Source organism: Oncorhynchus clarkii, chromosome 12 (assembly GCF_045791955.1).
Source record: "Oncorhynchus clarkii lewisi isolate Uvic-CL-2024 chromosome 12, UVic_Ocla_1.0, whole genome shotgun sequence".
In the NCBI taxonomy this organism is placed as follows: Eukaryota; Metazoa; Chordata; class Actinopteri; order Salmoniformes; family Salmonidae; genus Oncorhynchus; species Oncorhynchus clarkii.
In genome coordinates this window covers 6812905-6838665 of record NC_092158.1, presented here as the reverse complement: position 1 = coordinate 6838665, position 25761 = coordinate 6812905, and the positions used below count along the sequence as shown (strand labels likewise).

At 44.5% G+C, this 25761-nt stretch overlaps 1 protein-coding gene across 1 annotated transcript in view; it reads left to right on the top strand.

Annotated features, from left to right (window-relative positions):
• Positions 1-5054: 5054 nt before the first annotated feature.
• LOC139422665 (WD repeat domain 91) overlaps positions 5055-25761 on the top strand; it is a 32384-nt gene continuing 11677 nt past the window's right edge. Inside the window, exons 1-13 of the mRNA XM_071173841.1 lie at positions 5055-5129; positions 6049-6183; positions 9584-9763; positions 10756-10963; positions 11880-11962; positions 12885-12991; positions 14275-14446; positions 16193-16351; positions 18949-19163; positions 20314-20464; positions 23055-23149; positions 24403-24574; positions 25319-25427. Of these exons, the coding sequence (XP_071029942.1) occupies positions 5073-5129; positions 6049-6183; positions 9584-9763; positions 10756-10963; positions 11880-11962; positions 12885-12991; positions 14275-14446; positions 16193-16351; positions 18949-19163; positions 20314-20464; positions 23055-23149; positions 24403-24574; positions 25319-25427 (1843 nt within the window). The 5' untranslated portion in view covers positions 5055-5072. The remainder of the gene's footprint in view (positions 5130-6048; positions 6184-9583; positions 9764-10755; positions 10964-11879; positions 11963-12884; positions 12992-14274; positions 14447-16192; positions 16352-18948; positions 19164-20313; positions 20465-23054; positions 23150-24402; positions 24575-25318; positions 25428-25761) is intronic.

The window sequence follows — 25761 nt, the reverse complement described above, 5'->3', positions numbered from 1 at the left end:
CGGCAGGCAAACATTTCAAAATCCTACTTGATGTGTCTGAGATTTTAGAATGAAAAAAAAAGAACTCTAGAACTCTAAAAAGGTTCCTTCTAGAACTTAAAGATTTTAGAATGAAAAAAAAGAACTCTAGAACTCTAAAAAGGTTCCTTCTAGAACTTAGAGATTTTAGAATGAAGAAAAAAAGAACTATAGAACTCTAAAAAGGTTCCTTCTAGAACTTAGCCGGATGTTCCGGGTTTCCAGATGAAATTTAAAGACAGACTTCGAGGAGACTTACACTTTTGGATGTTACCAAGGCAACACGCCATCTTAACTCCTTCTCCACATTCACTCTATTTATAAAAATAGTTCTAAAGAAAACCTCTTCCGAATAGTTTTTTGTTTGTTGTTGTTATTCTGGTCAATACCGGTATGTAGGGCAGTGATTCCCAAACTCAGTGCACGTTTGGGCTTTTTTGCCCTAACACTACACAGCTGATTCAAATGAACAAAGCGTGATGATTAGTTCATTATTTGAAGCAGCTGTGTAGTGCTATGATAAGTTATTTATAACCTAATAGGGTTATTCTGTTGTCCCCATTGGAGAACCCTTTTTGGTTCCAGGTAGAACCCTTTTGGGTTCTATGTAAGACCCAAACCAAAAAAAGGTTCTCCCTGGAACCCCCAAAAAAAGAGTTCTCCTCTGGGGACAGCCGAAGAACCCTTTCGAAAGCCTTTTTTCTAAGAGTACATGCAGGGCACAGCCAAGGCCCCCACTTAGCATTTTATTTACGTAACATGATGACACTCCTTGTCCCAAGACATTGCATAACAATCAAAGACTATGCACATCATCATGACACTTACACACAGATCATGTAGAGCAGTCCCTCGGGCAAATCAGCATCAACTTAAAAAAAAATAGATATTTATTTATTGGTTCTTATGATAATGATGATGATGATGATGTCTGCTCATTACAGATCACATGACATATGCTGCAGTTTTGGAAAATAATGATTTGAAAATCATGCCTGTTTCAGGCTAAAAAAAAATAGGATATATGGGTTGGCTTAATGTCACACCATGGAAAGCTGTTTATTCTCTGTGTTGGTTTGGGGCATGATAGTGATGAGGGTGGGTCATCTAGGTGTATTGTATTTCTATGTTGGCCTGATATGGTCCCCAATCAGAGGCAGCTGTTTATCATTGTCTCTGATTGGGGATCATATTTAGGTAGCCATTTTCCCCATTGTTAGTTGTGGGATCTTGTCTACAGTTAGTTGCGTTTGTGTTTTTTTGTTTTTGTTTTGATGAGTTTCGATTTATTAAAAATATGTGGAACTCTACGCACGCTGCGCCTTGGTCCAATCATTACGACCAACGTGACACTTAAGGGGGAAAGTGTGACAGGCTTTGGTTTTTTCCATTTATGTTTTGAGGTTTGGACTTTAGCACGTAGAGCTTGTTAGCACGTAGGACGCACCGATTGGTGTCACCTCATTAGTCAGCTTGTCTTACAATGTGCTGGTTGCCTTCTCGTTAGTTGGAAGGTGTTTCACCTGTGTTGGCCCAGGTGCTATTTTAGAGTGTCTGGCCCAGTGCTCCAGTTGTCTGGACAGATGTGGAGGGTCGACACCTTTAGTTGTATTGATGGATGTGAAGGGTCGACACCTTTAGTTGTATTGATAGATGTGAAGGGTCGACACCTTTAGTTGTAGTGATAGATGTGGAGGGTCAACTCCTTTAGTTGTAGTGATAGATGTGGAGGGTCAACTCCTTTAGTTGTATTGATAGATGTGGAGGGTCAACTCCTTTAGTTGTATTGATAGATGTGGAGGGTCAACTCCTTTAGTTGTATTGATAGATGTGGAGGGTCAACACCTTTAGTTGTATTGATAGATGTGGAGGGTCAACTCCTTTAGTTGTAGTGATAGATGTGGAGGGTCAACTCCTTTAGTTGTAGTGATAGATGTGGAGGGTCAACTCCTTTAGTTGTAGTGATAGATGTGGAGGGTCGACTCCTTTAGTTGTAGTGATAGATGTGGAGGGTTAAACACCTTTAGTTGTAGTGATAGATGTGGAGGGTCAACTCCTTTAGTTGTAGTGATAGATGTGGAGGGTCAACTCCTTTAGTTGTAGTGATAGATGTGGAGGGTCGACTCCTTTAGTTGTAGTGATAGATGTGGAGGGTTAAACACCTTTAGTTGTAGTGATAGATGTGGAGGGTTAAACACCTTTAGTTGTAGTGATAGATGTGGAGGGTCAACTCCTTTAGTTGTAGTGATAGATGTGGAGGGTTAAACACCTTTAGTTGGCTCTCCCTATTTTGATAAGACAAACCATCCTTTATCTAATTTTGTTTTGCTCTGCCTTTTTGGTTTGCTTCCTGTGTCTTTACGATTGGTGTGGGTTTTTCTTTTGTTTGCCTCTACTTAGGCAAATTTAGTGGCCACTCGTGGTGGGTGTCTTAGGTCCCAGTTGTTGTTGCTATGCAACTTTCAGTGGACACACCCCATGAGTATCTTTCAGAACCTCTCCTAAAAACCCACACCTGTTTTGGTTGTTGTCAATGACTCTTTGTTAGTTCCCCTTTCTGTTTGACTGACATTTTTGGTGGGTTTTCTTGTTGGGGAACATAACACCACACACACACACACGGTAGAAGTTACGTACTTTCCTCCTATAAAGGTTATCTACTTACTCCCCTGTTGTCATGGATACTCTTGATTCTACCGTCAACACCTGTGGGGGGTGCAGGTAGATTGTTCAGGACAGCCTTCTATTCTGTCTATAGTTTAAAAAAAGGGAAAGCTTTTCCCAATACTGTCTATTCAATGTCTAATTAGTCTGAATACTGATAAAAAGAATGTTCTGACGTCAAAGTGAGCTGGGGGGGGGAATTGGTATAGTTCTGAAGGTACCGTTACTTCCTGAGTGGACCAGAGGGTGAGCTTTTACTACCAGATGAAAAATAAACTACAGACATTTTTTTTTAATTAATAAAAAAATAAATAATAAAGTTTCCATGACAACAAAAACGGTATGTGGAGACACAATGAATATCCAAATTCGTGCATGCACACGTTGTACTGTTCACTCTTCTATTGAAGCAGAAACAGAAAATATTGGATCCCAAAATGTACCTGGACATGCCACATCTCACACCTGTGCATTCCCTTTATAAACCTCTCTGTGCCTCTTAACTCCAGTGTGAATGCAGTGCTGTGCAGAAAATATTGCAATCAGTTAAATGGTTGGGGTTTTTTGGAGGGAGGGAGGGAGAGGGGAGGGAGGGGGGGGGGGGGGGGGTCCCTGTTACATGTTCATGGAAAGGCTCTAGCTAATGGATTTTAGATTTTAGATCTAAAGAGACCTCCCTTCATTAATACAGGATAGGCCTATTATACTGTACTGCAGTGGGGGAAATTGATGTGATTCATGGTTCAGTACAGAGGACCGTAGGAGGAAAGAATATCACATTGACTTTCTCCCAAATTGCACCCTACTCCCTATATGGGGCCCTGGTCAAAAGCAGTGCACCAGACAATGAATAGGGCACCATTTGGGACACATCCATGGTTCAGTGCAGAGAAGAAGGAAAACATAATTTAATTATTCATAGCTGTGTTCATAGATAATAACATTTCACTAGAACAAACAGGAGAGAAAGACATTGCCAGGAACGATCAGCACTTCAGGGTTATAATCATGTTTGATTTGCAACAGTCTACACCCCTAGCAGCATGCTGTGACTACACACGAGGCCTTCACATCTATCCAGGGAAAGAGATTAAATGGAGGCTATACAGTCTCTTCTGCAAACTGTGTTTATTAATGTCTGAGGCTATACAGTCTCTTCTGCAAACTGTGTTTATTAATGTCTGAGGCTATACAGTCTCTTCTGCAAACTGTGTTTATTAATGTCTGAGGCTATACAGTCTCTTCTGGACACTGTGATTATTAATGTCTGAGGCTATACAGTCTCTTGTGGACACTGTGTTTATTAATGTCTGAGGCTATACAGTCTCTTCTGGACACTGTGTTTATTAATGTCTGAGGCTATACAGCCTCTTGTGGACACTGTGTTTATTAATGTCTGAGGCTATACAGTCTCTTCTGCAAACTGTGTTTATTAATGTCTGAGGCTATACAGTCTCTTCTGCAAACTGTGTTTATTAATGTCTGAGGCTATACAGTGTCTTGTGGACACTGTGTTTATTAATGTCTGAGGCTATACAGCCTCTTGTGGACACTGTGTTTATTAATGTCTGAGGCTATACAGTCTCTTCTGCAAACGGTGTTTATTAATGTCTGAGGCTATACAGTCTCTTGTGGACACTGTGTTTATTAATGTCTGAGGCTATACAGTCTCTTCTGGACACTGTGTTTATTAGAGTCTGCTCTCCTTTTTCTTTCCCTTTCTCCTATCATCACAATAATCCACATACCAAATGTCACCCCATTCCCTATGTAGTGCACTACTTTAGACCAGAGCCCTATGGAACCCTATTCCCCATATAGTGCACTACTTTAGACCAGAGCCCTATGGAACCCTATTCCCCATATAGTGCACTACTTTAGACCAGAGCCCTATGGAACCCTATTCCCTATGTAGTGCACTACTTTAGACCAGAGCCCTATGGAACCCTATTCCCCATGCAGTGCACTATATAGGGAATACTGTGTCATCTGGGACAAAACATATGACAGGGAAGCATCATGCCTACAGGGAAGAGTCATGCCTACAGGGAAGCATCATGCTTGGGAGAATGCCCTGCACTGACAGTGCCTGAATATCTACCCGTCTGATCTGTTTGCAACTTAGTTATAGGATTTAATAATTCTATTGGGGACAATTGATCATTTTGAGAAACATCAAGATCGGTCCATTTTCATGTATTTATAACATGTTATCTACCATTAGAAATGAGCTCCATATTTACTTACTGCAGCGACTGGTCAGTGCACGGTAGTCTATTACTATAATGCATATTACTGTCCGATGTTTGCTGTGAATGTGCCCTCTAGTGGAGCCAGCGTGGACGCAGAAATGTCCTTCCTGCCACGTGACGTCACACGAATTCGATCACATGACAACCTCGGAGAAAAAGAAAACAGGAAATATTTCAGCCTGCGTTTTCACTTTGGTAAGTTTTACACTATAAATACAGTGTTAATACATTTTTTATTTCACTATTAAGATAGTTACTTATGAAATAGTAAAATACACTAACCGCTCATCGTATTTTTTGTTATTGTTGAAAAATCGCCACTCTTCTAACCAAACTAGCACCTCTTGTTTAGCTAGAAATGGGCTCCTGCAAAAGCATCCTGTCTAGGCAGAAAAGCAACGTCCTCTTCTAGCTATGCAATTTGAAGAAGTAAACGATTGTAATGATGATTTATGTGTACATTAATAATTCGCGTGCAGTTATATTTTCTCTGTTTTCTTTCGTGTTTATTACTTGACTTACACGTGAGTGGTCCTCTGTAGCTCTGTTGGTAGAGCATTGCCATTGCAACGCGAGGATGGTGGGTTCGGTCCCCGTGATCACTCATACGTTACATGTGCATGCTTGCTAAAATGCCTATGTCTCACCGATAGTGTGAAGCATTTTGGTACACCATTCATTTCCAATGGTACGCGGCTGTGTTGCAGCATTGTGTTGCAAGGCGTTCTGTGTGGTGCATATATTGGATTTATCAAACTGTGTGCGTGAACGGCTTGACAGAAAAGGTAGCGGAAGGTGAATGTAAAACTGTCGGTGTGATCTAGGTGTACATGCGCAAAACGGTACGCAGCGTCAGCTGGATATGTTTACAACAACAGTTCAACATTCATCTTCTGCCACCGTTTCTGTCAAGCCGTCTACAGCACACAGTTTGACGTATTACGTTTGATAAACCCAACGTCCTCACCACACGGAACGCACTGCAACGCAGCGTTTCATTGGAAAGGGATGTACTTCTGGTGGACCAAAACGCAATGTCTGTGTGATCGAGGAGTAAGTGGCTTTATATAGTATTAACCCGATCATGCCGTTGTGTGTCATGTTGCTCTGACAGGGAGAGAGAAAGATGGGGTCAGCTGTCGAGAGGACGGATGAACATGTCCGAGAATACTTGATATATCGTGGTTTCACCGGCACACTGAAGCACCTGGACTCTGATATGAAAGCAGACAAGGAGAAAGGATTCAGAGTATGTATAAAACAGTGTATTTGAAGTCATTAACCATCCAGGTATTGCAAAACGCACAACAGCAGTAGCTTGTTCTCAGCGTTGTCAAGACAACACAAACAGATGTGTGACCAGGCTATAGCAGTTGCTTATAGCCTTGTTACTCTGACCGATATAGACAGGTTAGAAGTTCGATCTTTGTATGTACACTATATATACAAAAGTATGTGGACACCCCCCCCCCCCCCCTTCAAATGAGTGGATTTGACTATTTCTGCCACACCTGTTGCTGACAGGTGTATAAAATCGAGCACACAGCCATGCAATCTCCATAGACAAACATTTGACAGTAGAATGATCTTACTGAAGAGTTCAGTGACTTTCAACGTGGCGCCGTCATAGGATGACACCTTTCCAACAAGTCAGTCCGTCAAATGTCTGCCCTGCTAGAGCTGCACCGGTCAATTGTAAGTGCTGTTATTGTGAAGTGGAAATGTCTAGGAGCAACAGCGGCTCAGACGCGAAGTGGTAGGCCACACAAGCTCACAGAACGGGACCGCTGAAAAGCGTTTAAAAATTGTCATTCCTCGGTTGCAACACTCACTACCGAGTTCCAAACTGCCTCTGGAAGCAACGTCAGCACAATAACTGTTCATCTGGAGCATAATGAAATGGGTTTTCATGGCCGAGCAGCCGCACACAAGCCTAAGATCACCATGCGCAATGCCAAGCGTTGGGTGGAGTGGTGTAACGCTCGCTGCCATTGGTCTCTGGAGTGTTGAATCACGTTTTACCATCTGGCAGTCTGACGGATGAATCTAGGTTTGGCGGATGCCAGGAGAACACTACCTGCCCGGATGCTTAGTGCCAACTGTAAAGTTTGGTGGATGAGGAATAATAGTCTGGGGTTGTTTTTAATGGTTCGGGCTCCTTAGTTCCAGTGAAGGGAAATCTTAACAGTACAGCATACAATGACATTCTAGGTGATTCTGTACTTTCATTTTTGTGGAAACAGTTTGGGGGAATTCCCTTTCCTGTTTCAGCATGACAATGTCCCCGTGCGTGCACAAAGCGAGGTCCATATAGAAATGGTTTTTCGAGATCAGTGTGGAAGAACTTGACTGGCCTGCACAGATCCCTGACCTCAACCCCATCGAACAACTTTGGGATGAATTGGAATGCAGACTGCGAGCCAGGCCTAATCACCCAACCTCAATGCCAGACCTCACTAATGTTCTTGTGGCTGAATGGAAGCAAGTCCCTTCAGCAATGTTCCAACATCTAGTGGAAAGCCTTCCCAGAAGAGTGGAGGCTGTTATAGCAGCAATGTTCCAATATCTAGTGGAAAGCCTTCCCAGAAGAGTGGAGGCTGTTATAGCAGCAATGTTCCAACATCTAGTGGAAAACCTTCCCAGAAGAGTGGAGGCTGTTATAGCAGCAATGTTCCAACATCTAGTGGAAAGCCTTCCCAGAAGAGTGGAGGCTGTTATAGCAGCAAAGGGAGGGGACCAACTCCATATTAATGCCCATGATTATGGAATGAGATGTTTGAAGAGCAGGTGTCCACATACTTTTGGTCATGTAGTGTTTTGTATATACCAGAGGAGGCATCTGAGGGGAGGACGGCTCATTATAATGCCTGGAATGGAGTCAATGGACTGGAGTCTACCACATGGAAACCATGGTAACCATGTGTTTGATGTCTTTGACTCCAGTCCAGCCATTATTATGAGCCGTTCTCCCCTCAGATGCCTCCTCTGGTATATACAGAACCAGTCAAAAGTTTGGACACACCTACTCATTCAAGGGTTTTTATTTAGAGTAGAATAATAATGAAGATATCAAAACTATGAAATAACACATATGGAATCATGTAGTAACCAAAAAAGTGTTAAACAAATCTAAATGTATTTTATATTTGAGATCCTTCAGTAGCCATTCTTTGCCTTGATGACAGCTTTGCACACTCTTGGCATTTTCTCAACCAGCTTCATGAGGTAGTCAGTCACCTGGAATACTTTTCCAAACAGTCTTGAAGAAGTTCCCACATATGCTGAGCACTTGTTTGCTGCTTTTCCTTCACTCTGCGGTCCAACTCATCCCAAACCATCTCAATTGGGTTGAGGTCAGGTGACTGTGGAGGACAGGTCATATGATGCATCACTCTCCTTGGTCAAATAGCCCTTACACCGCCTGGAGGTGTGTTTTGGTTCATTGTCCTGTTGACAAACAAATGATAGTCCCACTGAGCTCAAACCAGATGGGATGGTGTATCGCTGCAGAATGTTGTGGTAGCCATGCTGGTTAAGAGTGCCTTGAATTCTAAATAAATCACAGACAGTGTCACCAGCAAAGCACCATCACACCTCCTCCTCCATGCTTCGCGGTGGGAAATACACATGTGGAGATCATCTGTTCGCCTACTTTGCTTCTCACACTTCTTTGGTTACTACATGATTCCGTATGTTATTACATAGTTTTGATGTCTTCACTATTATTCTACAATGTAGAAAATAGTCAAACTAAAGAAAAACCCTGGAATGAGTAGGTGTGTCCAAACTTTTGACTGGTACTGTAGATAGATAGAATAATTTTGCACGCCCAATTTTTCATATATATATATATATATATATATATATATATATATATATATATATATATATATATATACTGTAGATATAGATATATAGATATAGATATATAGATATAGATATATAGATATAGATATATAGATATAGATATATAGATATAGATATATAGATATATGTAGATATAGATATATATATAGAGATATATATAGAGATATAGATATATAGATATAGATATATATAGAGATATAGATATATAGATATATAGATATAGATATATAGATATAGATATATATATATATATATATATATATATATATATATACATATATACATGCACGCACGCACGCACGCACGCACACACACACACACACACACACACACACACACACACACACACACACACACACACACACACACACACACACACACACACACACACGGGGTACTTTTCAAAAACCTTTTGTTGTGTGTTTTTATCCCAGGTCAAACTGTAAATTATATCTAATTATATTTCACTTCATAATATTTAAGCAATAAAGCCTGAGGGGGTGTGGTATATGGCCAAGGACTGTTATTTATGCACGACGCAACGCGGAGTGCCTGGACACAGCCCTTAGCCGTGGTATATTGGTCATATACCACAAACCCCCGAGGTGCCTTATTGCTATGATAAACTGGTTGCCAACGTAATTAGAGCAGTAAAAAATAAATGTTATGTCATACCCGTGGTATACGGTCTGATATACCACTGCTTTCAGCCAATCAGCATTCAGGGCTCGAACCACCCGGTTTATAATAAGGTTTATTGGACTACACATATTTTTGTTCAGGTGGATAAGATCATTGATCAGCTTCAGCTGTTCATCCAGACCTTTGACCTGAATGGCCTGAAGGACTACTGGGGTTACCTGGACCGGAGACTGTTCTGTAGACTGGAAGACATCTACAGACCCACAGTCTCCAAACTACGGACCAGTCTCTTCAGATACTACGTTGTTTACACTGTACAGGTGCATATAGCCTTCTGTTGTTGTTGTGTTCTTCTTTTTGTTGTTCTTCTCTTGTTACTCAGACATTATGTGTGGATCGCCCAATGGTTATTGATAAACAGCATGGCCTCTCCCTCTCTAACTCCTTCTCTACCTCTCTCCCTCTCTTCATCCCTCTCTCCCTCCCTCCCTAACTCCTTCTCTACCTCTCTTCATCCCTCTCTCCCTCTCTCCCTCTCTTCGTCCCTCTCTCCCTCTATCTTCATCCCTCCTCCCTCTCTCCCTCTCTTCGTCCCTCTCTCACTCTATCTTCATCCCTCTCTCCCTCCCTAACTCCCTCTCTACCTCTCTTCATCCCTCTCTCACTCTATCTTCATCCCTCTCTCCCTCCCTCCCTAACTCCTTCTCTACCTCTCTCCCTCTCTTCATCCCTTTCTCCCTCCCTCCCTAACTCCTTCTCTACCTCTCTCCCTCTCTTCATCCCTCCTCCCTCTCTCCCTCTCTTTGTCCCTCTCTCCCTCTATCTTCATCCCTCTCTCCCTCTATCTTCATCCCTCTCTCCCTCCCTCCCTAACTCCTTCTCTACCTCTCTCCCTCTCTTCATCCCTCCTCCCTCTCTCCCTCTATCTTCATCCCTCTCTCCCTCTATCTTCATCCCTCCTCCTTCTCTCCCTCTCACCTCATCCCTCCCTCTCTCTTCATCCCACCCCCCTCCTCTCTCCCCCCACTCCTTCTCTACCTCCCTCCCTCTCTCCTTATCCTTCCTCCCTCGCTCCCTCCCTCCCTCCCTCCTCTCTCGCCCTCCCTCCCTCCTCTCTTGCCCCACTCCTTCTCTACCTACCTCCCCCCTCCCCTCCCTCCCTCCCTCCTCCCACCCTCCCTCCTCTCTCGCCCCACTCCTTCTCTACCTCCCTCACCCCTCTCTCCCTCCTCTCTCTCCCTCCCTTCCTTCTCTACCTCCCTCACCCCTCTCTCCCTCCTCTCTCTCCCTCCCTTCCTCTCTCTCCCTCCAGTTAAAGAACATAGAGAAGACACAGGAGTTTTTCCAGCGTCAGGCTCAGGAGCTGCAGGGCCAGCCGGAGTGGCGTGATTGGTTCATCCTGCCGTTTATGCCCGCCCCCGAGCAGAACCCCTTGTTCTCGCCGTACTTCTCCCGTCAGTGGTCTGACACCTTCCTGGTCTCACTGCACAACTTCCTCTCTGTGCTGTTCCAGTGCATGCATATCCTTTTGTTCTGTGGGCAAGACTACAGACACTCTAGACTACAGACACTCTAGACTACAGACACTCTAGACTACAGACACTCTAGACTACAGACACACGATGACTACAGACACTCTAGACTACAGACACACGATGACTACAGACACTCTAGACTACAGACACTCTAGACTACAGACACTCTAGACTACAGACACACGATGACTACAGACACACAATGACTACAGACACACGATGACTACAGACACTCTAGACTACAGACACACAATGACTACAGTACTGACACTCTAGACTATAGACACTCTAGACTACAGTACAGACACTCTAGACTACAGACACTCTAGACTACAGACACGCTAGACTACAGACACTAGACTACAGTACAGACACTCTAGACTACAGACACTCTAGACTACAGACACTCTAGACTACAGACACTCTAGACTACAGACACTCTAGACTACAGACACGCTAGACTACAGACACTCTAGACTACAGTACAGACACTCTAGACTACAGACACGCTAGACTACATACACTCTAGACTACAGACACGCTAGACTACAGACACTCTAGACTACAGACACTCTAGACTACAGACACTCTAGACTACAGACACTCTAGACTACAGACACTCTAGACTACAGACACTCTAGACTACAGTGCAGACACATGCTCTCAGAGGCTAGCCATCAGGGTAATATCAGGTCACTGTGTTTTTGCTTGTCTTGGGAGATGTCACGCTGCATCGGCATCACACCAGGTTGTGTCAACACAATCTCCAGATGTCGTAAAGAGGAACGTGGAATCCTTTCAAAACAAGGAAGTAAACGGCAACGTAACAATGTCCATTTTAAACGTCAACAAAACTATACATACTATCCTTGGAGTAGTTTCTTCCTTGACAGCAAACCACCGCAGCCTGTGCTCCTGAGCTTTGACTCTGAAGTCCAGAGGACCACTTGTCTACAGGAGGAGAATGATCAGCTCAGACACATGGTCTGTTTTCTCATCTAATAACGGGTCATATCCTTGCGAGCCAGTTTGTGCTTAATACCGGAGAAGTTTGAAACCGAGACACTCAACATTGATTTACTTCCTGTACAGCCCCACGGGGTATACTCATACCAACGTTGTTTAGGAGTGTGACAGTTACTTCACAGTTTACAGTTGGTTATTTACAGGAATCACTTGTTAAGTCTCTCCGTTTCCAAAACTGTGGCACATACTGCTTCCCTCACAAGGAAGTCTCAAAGGGCCTAAGGATGGCTGCTAAAGCTCTCTCTCTCCCTCTCTCTCTTCTCTGCCCCCTCTCCCTCTCTCTCTCTCTCTCTCTCTCTTCTCTGCCCTCTCTCCCTTTCTCTCTTCTCTGCCCCCCCTCTCTCTCCCTCTCTCTCTCTCTCTCCCTCTCTCTCTCTCTTCCCATCTCTACCCCCCTCTCTCTCTCTCTCTTTCTCTCTTCCCATCTCTACCCCCCCCTCTCTCTCTCTTCCCATCTCTACCCCCCCCCTCTCTCTCTCTCTTTCTCTCTTCCCATCTCTACCCCCTCTCTCTCTCTCTTCCCATCTCTACCCCCCCTCTCTCTCTTTCTCTCTCCCCATCCCCCCCCCTCTCTCTCTCTCTCTCTCTCTCTCTCTCCCTTTCCATCTCTACCCCCCTCTCTCTCTTTCTCTCTTCCCATCTCTACCCCCCTCTCTCTCTCTCTCTTCCCATCTTTGCCCCCCCCCCCCCTCTCTCTCGCTCTCTCTCTTCCCATCTTTGCCCCCCCCTCTCTCTCTCTCTCTTCCCATCTCTACCCCCCCCCTCCCCTCTCTCTCTCTCTCTCTCTGTCTCTTCCCATCTCTACCCCCCCTTCTCTCTCTCTCTCTTCCCATCTCTACCCCCCCCCCCCTCTCTCTCTCTGTCTCTTCCCTGCCTCCAGCTATTTTCCCTGCAGGGAGAGGCTAAACTCAAGAAGCAGGAAGAGATGGTGCATCACAAACTCCCCCCCTACGTACAAAACATGGACCGCCTCGGAGACACTGAGCTGTGAGGACTAACTTTGAGCTTGGATTGACCCACTTTGGGGTTGAAGGGAGGGGTTTTAGTGAAGGTTTTAATAATTGTATGACATAGTTATTTGGTTTGTATTTTCTCCTCTTTGTACGATACTGTAGATGTATAATTTAACTAATATTATATATATTAAAACTGTTTTAATGTGTTAACGTATGAATAAGGACGATGAATAAACAATTCACCCTGAATTGTTGTTTTTCCACCATGATTAGTTTCAGTTGTTCTGTCTATTTGCTCTATCCTGGGATGCACAGCTCCGGCCCTTGAGGGCCCCAGTGGCTGCTGGGATGCACAGCTCCGGCCCTTGAGGGCCCCGGTGGCTTCTGGGATGCACAGCTCAGGCCCTTGAGGGCCCCAGTGGCTGCTGGGATGCACAGCTCCGGCCCTTGAGGACCTCAGTGGCTGCTGGGATGTCTGGAGCTCTGGGCCTGCATTCATAAAGTGTCTCCGAGTAGAAGTGCTGATGTGCGATCAGGTCCCCCCCCCCCCTCCATCTTATTAATACGATTGAAAAGACAAAACTGATCCTAGATGAGCATTCCTTCTCTTGAGACGCTTTGAGGACACGGGCCTTGGTATGAAGGGCATTGGTGGACTCCTGTCAGGGTTTGGCTTTGGGAACACAATACCAAGCACTATGTAGAAAAGGAACCACAACGCTGTCTGAGGACATTTCCAGCTAGTCTGTAGTTTGGTCTGTAGTTTGTAACGTGAAACAGTCTATTTAACAAAGCAAATGGCTCGCAAAAAGGTAGGAACCACTCATGAAGCTTAAACACACCACTTAGTAAAGAAGTCCAGTTTAAGAGACTCGTTGGAAACTGAATCAAAAAAAGAATTCAGACAAGAAATCTAGTATCTGTATTTTCTCACCACGCTTTCCATTTTCTTTCAGAACAGTCTTGGCTTGTCTCCCAAATAGACCTTGTTTACTCGCTAGGCACACAACAGCACATGGTAACTGACAGTTAATTGAGTTTTACAGTTGTGAGTGGACCTGCACACAGCATCAGCGAAGAATGGGGTTTTAAAAAAGCAGCTGAGGTATCTGATATCTCTAAATGTTGAATCAATCTTATTGATGACAACTTTTCAACCACTTTGGTCTTCATCACCTCTAATACCTCTACACAGAGATCTGCTTGATTCACGTTTGATTCACATTTGATTCATGTTTGATTCCCGCTTTATTCATGTATGACTAAATGTTTGATTCATGTTTGATTCACATTTGATTCGTCTGTCCTCCACAGGGACCTGGTGACGAGCCAGCGTAACCCCGCCCTCACCACCACCCCTTCCAGGAACTTCTTCTCTACATTCCTGCCCCAGGCCAGACGGGTACCTGGCAAGATGCCTCGAGGACTTCCTGGGTCCTCGCCAACACAGGCCACGCTGGGACGCAAGGACACCGCAGCCAATCAAGTGAGGCCATATGTTCTTCCGGAAATTAGGCCGTTTTTTGTTTTTTTTCTGTGGGGGGGGGGGCATCCCTTGAGACTGAGACGCTGGACTTATAGACCCTCAGGGATGCGTTTTAAGGGGCTAGATAAAGTTTCTGTGGAAAATCCCTTCCACTCACTGTTTGTGCCATACTGTTCTTGGATAACTGTTACTCAAGTGGCTTTAAACTTTTACCAATATTTAGCCGTTTACACCATTTATGACATGACTAGCGGTATCTATTTTTCAGTATTTACAGTTGGTATCATACGGTAAGTATTCACCCCCCTTGGGATTTTTTTTCCGCATTTGGTTGCATTTTCAAATTGGGATTACATTTTTTTGGGGGGGGGGGGGGGGGGGGTGGGGGGGGGGGGTCATTGATCGACACAAAATACAAAATGATTACAAAAATGTAAAACTAAAATATAGTCTTTGCATAAGTATTCACCCCCCTTTGTTTAGGCAAGCTTAACTTAGTTCAGGTGAAACATTTTGGCTTAATACGTTGTGAAACAATACGTTTACATAATAAGTTTACATAATAAGTTTACATAATAAGTTTACATAATAAGTTTACATAATAAGTTTACATAATAAGTTTACATAATAAGTTGTGAAGTAATACCTTTACATAATACGTTCCATGGACATTGTTTTTGAATGCCTAACCTTTCCTCTGTCCATACATACACCATCTGTATGGCTCTTCAGTCAAGTTTTTGAATTTCAAGGACAGATTCAACAACAAATGACCAACAAGCTTTTTTTTTCTCGAAAAGCCTCATAAAGAATGGCAGTGATTTGGTAGATGGGTAACAATAACAAATCAGACATTTTGAATATGTCTTTAAGCGCGTTCAAAGTTAATAACGATGCTGTGGATGACGTATTGAACTCGCCAGACACATCAAAGATACAGTCGTCCTCAGAGATGTCACCAGGAAGACATTGGTGACTTTAAAACAGCTACAGGCTATGATGGGAGAGAACTGAGGATGGATCAACGACCTTGTAACAAGAAAAATTCAGATTTACAGAATACAAATATTCCAAAACATGCAACAAGGCACTAAAGTAATAGAAAGAAATATACTATTAGGCCTAAATTGCTGCGTCATGTTATGGGTATACTTGTCATCGGCAAATACTGGGGAGTTTTTCAGGATAAAAATAATCGGAATGGAGCTTAAGCGCAGGCAAAATCTGAGAGGAAAACCTTTTTCAGTCTGCTTTCCACCAGACACTGGGAGATGAATTCACCTTTCAGCAGGACAATAACCTAAAACACAAGACCAAATATACACTGGAGTTGCTTACCAAGAAGACAGTGAATGTTCCTCGGTGTCCTTGTTACAGTTTTGGCTTAAATCTGCTTGAAAATCTATGGCAAGACTTGAAAATGTCTGTCTAGCCATGATCCCCATCACCTTGACCGTGCTTGAAGAAATGGGGAAATAATGGGAAGATATTGGGAAAATAATACAGTATACAGTATTAATGTTTATTATACAGTATTATTGTTTATTTTTCATTAATCATCACAGAGTATTTTGTGTAGATCGTTGACAATTTTTTGAAATACATTTCAATCCCAATTTGTAACACAATAAAATGTGTGTGTGGGGGGGGGGGGGGGGGGTAAATACTTATGATGGGGTGTTTTTGATTACAGACTTAACTGTGTTTTGGAAAACAAACCGCTTTCATGTATCTTATTCTGTGAAGCCCAAGGACCCAGTAGCGGCCTCCAAGGAGCCCAGGCCGGTCTGTAGCGCTGGGGGAACCAGTGATCAGCAGGCTGGGTCTACTTCCCACCCCAGACAGAGACGACACCAGGACCACGAGAAGGAAAGGAAGGAGCTCTTCTCCAAGCCACAAATTCAGGTTTCACCTACTGTATTACTAAGGAAAGGATGTTGCCTAGTGGACATATTTAGAATTTAATTCCACTTTCTGTTACCAAGTTCCTGGCTTACATTTACGTGCTTTCCCTCTTTCAATAAAGCCATAGAAGTATAATGATGTTCTATTTACATGTTACATTCTAAAGAGGTCAATTGGAATGACCAAAACAATGGAAATGCCATGGCAACGCCATTCAAGTTTTATCGTCACATGCACAGTAGAGTGAAAGGCCTTTGTTGTCCTCTCTAAACCCGACAGCAGTAACCAATAACAATGTATTACTAAAAATAACACACAGTAGAACAAAAACACATGACTGGGAAATTGGGAGTTGATTCGATATGACTGGGAATCGGAGTTGATTCGACATGACTGGGAATCGGAGTTGGTTTGACATGACTGGGAATCGGAGTTGATTCGACATGACTGGGAATCAGAGTTGATTTGACATGACTGGGAATCGGAGTTGATTCGACATGACTGGGAATCGGAGTTGATTTGACATTACTGGGAATCGGAGTTGATTTGACATGACTGGGAATCGGAGTTGGTTTGACATGACTGGGAATCGGAGTTGGTTTGACATGACTGGGAATCGGAGTTGATTTGACATGACTGGGAATCGGAGTTGGTTTGACATGACTGGGAATCGGAGTTGATTCGACATGACTGGGAATCGGAGTTGATTTGACATGACTGAGAATCGGAGTTGGTTTGACATGACTGGGAATCGGAGTTGATTTGACATGACTGGGAATCGGAGTTGATTCGACATGACTGGGAATCGGAGTTGATTCGACACGACTGGGAATCGGAGTTGATTCGACATAACTGTGTTTTATCAGTTTCTGTATGAAAACATTTAGCACACTAGATGACAGTAGCTATAGCAAGGAGCTATAGCAGCACACAAGTAGACTCCAAATGCATGCTGGGCCGGCATGCCCTGAGCTCCTGAAGTGAGTGCTACTGGAGAGAAGACCGACCTCCAGCCTTTGGGAATCTCGCTCCAGTGAAATCGGGCACGTTCCGCTCCTCGCTCCGCTCACATACTCTGCTGAGAATACAGATATGCATCTGTTAGTTACAGATACTTAAAGAAGGGAAGGGACGTGGGATCAGAAAACCAGTCACTGACCACCATTTGCCTCATGCAGCGCGACACATCTCCTTCACATAGAGTTGATCAGGCTGTTGATTGTGGCCTGTGGAATGTTGTCTCACTCCTCTTCAATGGCTGTGCGAAGTTGCTGGATATTGGCGGGAACTGGAAAAATGCTGTTGTACATGTCGATCCAGAGCATCCCAAACATGCTCAATGGGTGACATGTCTGGTGAGTATGCAGGCCATAGAAGAACTGGGAAGGAAATGTTCAGCTTCCAGGAATTGTGTACCGATCCTTCCGACATGGGGTCGTGCATTATCATGCTGAAACACGAGTTGATGAATGGCTCAACAATGGGGCACTCTGTTCACAACGTTGACATCAGCAAACCTCTCGCCCACACGACACCATACACGTGGTCTGTGGTTGTGAGGCCGGTTGGACGTACTGTCAAATTCTCTAAAATGACGTTGAAGGTGACTTATGGTAGAGAAATGAACATTGCATTCTCTGGCAACAGCTTTGGTGCACATTCCTATTGTGATGTCATTATGGGGTATTGTGATGTCATTATGAGGTATTGTGATGTCATTATGGGGTATTGTGATGTCATTATGAGGTATTGTGATATCATTATGGGGTATTGTGTGTAGATTGATGAGGGGGGAAAACTATTTAATACATTTTAGAATAAGGCTGTAATGTAACAAACTGTGGAAGAAGTCAAGGGGTGAATACTGAATACTTTCCGAACGCACTATAGTAAAACAACTGATCTTAAAAAAAAAAGATTTCCCCGAATGAAAAATACCTCTTCCCCCTACAAGTGTTGTCCATGTACTATAACCCACATAAGAATTCACACGAGACACGCTGTAACCTGCACATAGTCTACATAGGCTACTTGATGACCAGTGGACCTGCAGTCTTAAGCTATTGTAACCTACAATCACAGCTTCCAGATGCCGACTGGCAGCCATTTTAAATATTATATAGACATTCAAATCCTCCTGTTGCAGGATTATTTTCCCCCTGTGACGAAATGGGTCAAATTAAGATCCCACGTCTGTATATGGTGTCTGAAGGGAAGTAGGGAAGTATGGGAAGTATGGAAGTATGGAAGTATGGAAGTATGGGAAGTAGGGAAGTATGGGAAGTATGGAAGTAGGGAAGTATGGGAAGTTGGGAAGTATGGGAAGTTGGGAAGTAGTGAAGTAAGCAAGTATGGGAAGTTGGGAAGTAGGGGAAGTATGGGAAGTAGGGAAGTAGTGAAGTAAGCAAGTATGGGAAGTAGGGAAGTAGTGAAGTATGGGAAGTTGGGAAGTAGTGAAGTAAGCAAGTATGGGAAGTATGGGAGGTAGGGAAGTATGGGAAGTATGGGAGGTAGTGAAGTATAGGAAGTAGTGAAGTATGGGAGGGATTCCTGGCTGTATTATCAGGAAGCTAAATCCGTCTCGTCTCTTCTTTCAGGTGCCTGAGAAGAGAGGGGAGAGTGGGGACCCAGAGCCTCAACTTGAGGGGGGGACCACCAGCAGTGACCCGATAGACCCTCCTCCTCCCCCCAGCCAGACACATGTCAGCGGGGAGGGACAGAGGGGTACAGGGGTGCTGGGGGTGGAACATCCCTTCATCAAGCTCAGTCAGGAAGAGTACGGAGAGCATCACTCCTCGATCATGTACTGCAGGTAGGACATCACCGCAACGACACATTGAACACCTGTTACAGTCAGCGTCTAGTGGAGTGGAACTCCTGATGAACATTATTGATCTACTACAGTAATCAGACATATTGATCACCGGGATATACTGAGTAATCAGACATATTGATCACCGGGATATACTGAGTAATCAGACATATTGATCGCCGGGATATACTGAGTAATCAGACATATTGATCACCGGGATATACTGAGTAATCAGACATATTGATCACCGGGATATACTGAGTAATCAGACATATTGATCACCGAGATATACTGAGTAATCAGACATATTGATCACCGGGATATACTGAGTAATCAGACATATTGATCACCGGGATATACTGAGTAGTCAGACATACTGATCACCGGGATATACTGAGTAATCAGACATATTGATCACCGGGATATACTGAGTAATCAGACATATTGATCACCGGGATATACTGTGTACACTTTCCAGTGTTATATATCTGTTCTCCTTACTGAGCCAAACAGATCTGTACTGCCCTGGTTACACATCCACCATAGTAACAGAGCTGTACTGCCCTGGTTACACATCCACCATAGTAACAGAGCTGTACTGCCCTGGTTACACATCCACCATAGTAACAGAGCTGTACTGCCCTGGTTACACATCCACCATAGTAACAAAGCTGTACTGCCCTGGCCATGGAACCATGCTGGAAAGGACAATGTGAATATAAACTATCCGAGTTGGAAGTGGTGTTGGAGGGCCAGTAGGAGACACTCTTTCCTCTCGTTTTAAAATATATATATATCCCAATGCACACTGCCCTGTGTAGGGGTGCTGTCTTTCGGATGGGACGTTAAACGGGTGTCCTGACTCTCTGAGGTCATTAAAGATCCCATGGCACTTATTTTAAGAGTAACCCCGGTGTCCTGTCTAAATTCTAAATCTGGCCCTCAAACCACCACGATCGCCTAATCATCCCCAGCTTACAATTGGCTCATTCTTCCTTGTAACTACTCCCTAGGTCTTTGTAGTAAAATGAGAATGTGTTCTCAGTCAAATAAAAGACACAACACGGTACGGTTCAATGTTTTGAAAAGGGTGTTAATGAGGTCCAGCTCCGTCGTGTACGTTCACTGTGTCTCCTGTCTCCGGTCCCAGGGTGGACTGCTCAGGGAGGAGGGTAGCCAGTTTGGACGTGGACGGGGTCATCAAGGTGTGGTCCTTCAACCCCATCATGCAGACCAAGGCCACCATCATGTCCAAGTCCCCTCTGCTGTCCCTGGAGTGGGCCACCAAGCCCGACAGACTGGTATGACCTCTGACCTCAACTAGGCCTGGAATTTTGTGTTTTTTTGTTTTTTTTAGGGGGCAAGGGCCATTTGGCCTTCAAGAGGTAGCCAATCATCTTTCCAGGGCACCAAGGGGCCTCTGCTAGGGCACCAAGGGGCCTCTGCCAGGGCACCAAGGGGCCTCTGCTAGGGCACCAAGGGGCCTCTGATAGGGCACCAAGGGTACCTGCTAGGGCACCACGGCCCTCTGCTAGGGCACCAAGGGGCCTCTGCTAGGGCACCAAGGGGCCTCTGCTAGGGCACCAAGGGGCCTCTGCTAGGGCACCAAGGGGCCTCTGCTAGGGCACCAAGGGTATCAGCTAGGGCACCACGGCCCTCTGCTAGGGCACCAAGGGTATCAGCTAGGGCACTACGGCCCTCTGATAGGGCACCAAGGGTACCTGCTAGGGCACCACGGCCCTCTGCTAGGGCACCAAGGGTACCTGCTAGGGCACCACGGCCCTCTGATAGGGAACCAAGGGTACCTGCTAGGGCACCAAGGGTACCTGCTAGGGCATCACGGCCCTCTGATAGGGCACCACGGCCCTCTGATAGGGCACCAAGGGTACCTGCTAGGGCACCACGGCCCTCTGATAGGGCACCAAGGCCCTCTGCAACAAATATAATGTAGGATCATTAATATTACCGTCTGAAAGCTCGATTCTGTCATACTTGAGGCGCTGTTATTTGTTGTGAGCCGCAACATCACCACAACATCTCCATCTGAACGGAGGCAGTCAACATTTTGGAAACGATTTAACCTTAAACCTAATTGTTTAAAAATCTGGGCGTAATTTTTTTGGGGGGGGGTAAAAATCTTACGTTGTTTCGAACACAGGAATATATTAAAAGGGCGATTATTTTATAAACACTTCCTCCTATGTCATTGAAACCAGCTCTCATGTTTTCAACTTTCTTTTGTTGTCCAGCAGCCAAAGACACAAGTCATAGTCATATTAACAACCTACACGTTCTGGAACGTTCCTGCTTACAGCCTACTACTGCCTTGTGTGCTTCGCTTGCCTCGTATAAATGTGTAGAAATAGCCTAATAGTTTATCAACATTTTAAAAGCTAAACGTTCTGATATTTTCCATCAGCCTCATTGCTTTTAGACGTTTTATTTCTAATGTGGAGCGGTTGCCTTCATTTGTGATTTTATTGTCCCACACCTGTCCTACCTGTCCCACACCTGTCCTACCGGTTCCACACCTGTCCCACCTGTCCCACACCTGTCCCACCTGTCCCACACCTGTCCCACCTGTCCCACACCTGTCATACCTGTCCCAAACCTGTCTCACCTGTCCTACCTGTCCCACACCTGTCCTACCTGTCCCACACCTGTCCCACCTGTCCCACACCTGTCTCACCTGTCCCACACCTGTCTCACCTGTCCTACCTGTCCAACACCTGTCCCACACCTGTCCCACCTGTCTCACACCTGTCCCACCTGTCCCACACCTGTCGCACCTGTCCCACACCTGTCCCACCTGTCCCAAACCTGTCTCAGAGTATTTTAGGAATATTTATTTCTCACGCAGAACGATTCTGGTCCACCAGAAGTACATCCCTTTCCAATGAAACGCTGCTTTTTCCTTGCAGCATTGCGTTGCAGAGACAGTTGCAGTGCGTTGGATTTATCAAATTTAATACGTCAAACTGTGTGCTGTAGACGGCTTGACAGAAACGGTAGCAGAAGGTGAATGTTGAACTGTTGTTGTAAACATATCCAGCCGACGCTGCGTACTGTTTTGCACAACGACACCTCTATAACACCTCTATGTCAGCTCTATAACACCTCTATAACACCTCTATGTCACCTCTATAACACAGTAACCGTTGCAGAAGGTGAATGTTGAACTGTTGTTGTAAACATATCCAGCCGACGCTGCGTACCGTTTTGCACAACGACCCTGTCGGCGTGATCGAAGCGTAAGGACCCGTTGGGTTGTACCCCGATGTGTCTGTCTTCACTAGTAGCCGACTTGAGAAGGACCCGATCATGTGACAGGCATTGGCTAATAAGAATTGAGATATCTGAGAGAGTCATGTGAGTGGGAGGTTCGGAGCATGGCGATTGGCAGCCGGAAGAATGGAAGTATAATTATGTTATAATTATTATGTTATAATTATAATTATGTTCAACCCAAGGGCACAACGGCCACAAGGCACAGATATTTTTAGGGGGCATTACGGCCACACAAGGGGGGCTCTGACCTTAACACAGCTTCTCTATCCCTGTGCTGTCTCTGGAGTGGGACACCAAGCCTGACAGACTGGTGTGACCTCTGACCTCAACACAGCACATCAGGGCTATGTTCATTAGGGTACATCCTAAACAAACATGTCTTATTGGACAAGCCCCAGTTGTCCCTTCCTGTTTCAGTCTGTTTTTACTTCTCATTGGGTGCCTGACGAACACAATCCCACCAGGTCTATGTTTTACAGGAGGTAGTTATGGCCTCCTCAGTCCTCAGCACCCTGTTCTCTGACTGTTTGCAGGGTGAGGTGGGAAAGTGGAACCCCCCCCATCAGTAATACGGTCTTTGGTTTGTGTCCCTTTTCTTTATAGCTGCTGCTGGGCAGTGGTGTGGGTACGGTGCGGCTATACGACACTAATGCTAAGAAGAACCTGTATGAGATGACCATAGACGAGACTCATTCACGGTAAGCTAAGTGTCTCTTATCCAGAGCGATTTGACCCAGCAGCAGCCACGGTTGGAATAATGGATATCTGTAGCAGAAGTCTCCATGTCTCATCAGGAGTGGGGTGGATTCCCAGACACAGATTAAGCCTAGTCCTGGGCAACAACAACAACAATTCTATGGAGATTCTCCATCTTAATCGGTCTGGTGTCTCCTGAAGAGGTTTAATAATGGAAGGTATTACTGTACTGACTGATCTGTCTGGTGTCTCCTGAAGAGGTTTAATAATGGAAGGCATTACTGTACTGACTGATCTGTCTGGTGTCTCCTGTCCTGTTCCTGAAGAGGTTTAATAATGGAAGGCATTACTGTACTGACTGATCTGTCTGGTGTCTCCTGTCCTGTTCCTGAAGAGGTTTAATAATGGAAGGCATTACTGTACTGACTGATCTGTCTGGTGTCTCCTGTCCTGTTCCTGAAGAGGTTTAATAATGGAAGGCATTACTGTACTGACTGATCTGTCTGGTGTCTCCTGTCCTGTTCCTGAAGAGGTTTAATAATGGAAGGCATTACTGTACTGACTGATCTGTCTCCTGTCCTGTTCCTGAAGAGGTTTAATAATGGAAGGCATTACTGTACTGACTGATCTGTCTGGTGTCTCCTGTCCTGTTCCTGAAGAGGTTTAATAATGGAAGGCATTACTGTACTGACTGATCTGTCTGGTGTCTCCTGTCCTGTTCCTGAAGAGGTTTAATAATGGAAGGCATTACTGTACTGATTGATCTGTCTGGTGTCTCCTGTCCTGTTCCTGAAGAGGTTTCATAATGGAAGGCATTACTGTACTGACTTATCTGTCTGGTGTCTCCTGAAGAGGCGGGAGGGTAGCCTAGTGGTTAGAGCGTTGGACTAGTAACCGGAAGGTTGCGAGTTCAAACCCCCGAGCTGACAAGGTACAAATCTGTCGTTCTGCCCCTGAACAGGCAGTTAACCCACTGTTCCTGAAGGCCGTTTGAATAATGGAAGGAATTACTGTACTGACTGATCTGTCTGGTGTCTCCTGTCCTGTTCCTGAAGAGGTTTAATAATGGAAGGCATTACTGTACTGATTGATCTGTCTGGTGTCTCCTGTCCTGTTCCTGAAGAGGTTTCATAATGGAAGGCATTACTGTACTGACTTATCTGTCTGGTGTCTCCTGAAGAGGTTTAATAATGGAAGGCATTACTGTACTGACTGGTCTGTCTGGTGTCTCCTGTCCCTGTGTGGTGTTGTGTAGGATCCTGTCCCTGGCCTGCAGCCCCAGCGGGACGTCCTTTGTGTGTTCTGCAGCAGCACACGCTGGGCCTGGGCGCTCTGGGAGTGTGACAGAGACAGTACCACGGCTCCCCAATCACCTCTCTGTCTCTGGACAGCTGCTGCTCTGGGACACCAAGACCGTCAAACAGCAGGTACTGCTGTAGGAAACACGTCACCAAAACACGTGTACAATGTCACTCAAAACACATGTACTATGTCACCCAAACATGTGTACTATGTCACTCAAAACACGTGTACTATGTCACCCAAACACGTGTACTATGTCACTCAAAACACGTGTACTATGTCACTCAAAACACGTGTACTATGTCACTCAAAACACGTGTACTATGTCAAAACACATGTACTATGTCAAAACACGTGTACTATGTCAAAACACACTCAAAACACGTGTACTATGTCACTCAAAACACGTGTACTATGTCACTCAAAACACGTGTACTATGTCACTCAAAACACGTGTACTATGTCACTCAAAACACGTGTACTATATCACTCAAAACACGTGTACTATGTCACTCAAAACACGTGTACTATGTCACTCAAAACACGTGTACTATGATGGTATTTTTCTCATTCTCCAGTGTTGCTTGCAGTTATAGTTTAAAGTTGAAGGGGGCAACTTGATAGTCTTTTTCTAAGATCAGGTACTTTATTTTGCTAAAACATTGTTGAAAATATTATTAGATTATTAATAGTATTTAATATTATTAAATATTATATTATAGATAACATTTCTAGATATGTACTATATATTATATAAATCTGTTACATGTATACTCTACCCGTCTGAAGTTAAAGCCCTGTAGCCTCGTTCATGTCTTTCCCCTCACTGAACCATGTGATATCTCCATGTCCTATCCTATCGTCCTCAGCTTCAGTTCTCTCTGGAGCCTGGTCCAGTAGCCATCAACTGTACAGCCTTCAACCACAACGGAAACCTGCTGGTAACTGGCGCTGCCGACGGAGTAATTAGACTGTTCGGTAAACTCTCACTCATTTTTTGTTGACTTTTGCTCTTCGTGGAGATTTGATTTGAGGTGATAGTAGATAGATGTGGGATGAATAGTCTCTTCATAATGCGCTATAACGCTTGACATACTGCAGGCACTAATAACTAGATCTAGGAGTTGACATAGCTGACTGCAATGAGGTCTCTGAGTGAAGTGGAGGCTGTGAATATAGAATTACTAGAATGAAAAATGGCCCTCATTGACTTCAATGGAGAGTGCTGATCTAATAATTATATTTCTATGCGTGTTAACATGTGCCTCTATTTTCTCTCTGTCCTTCAGACATGCATCGCTATGGCTCATAG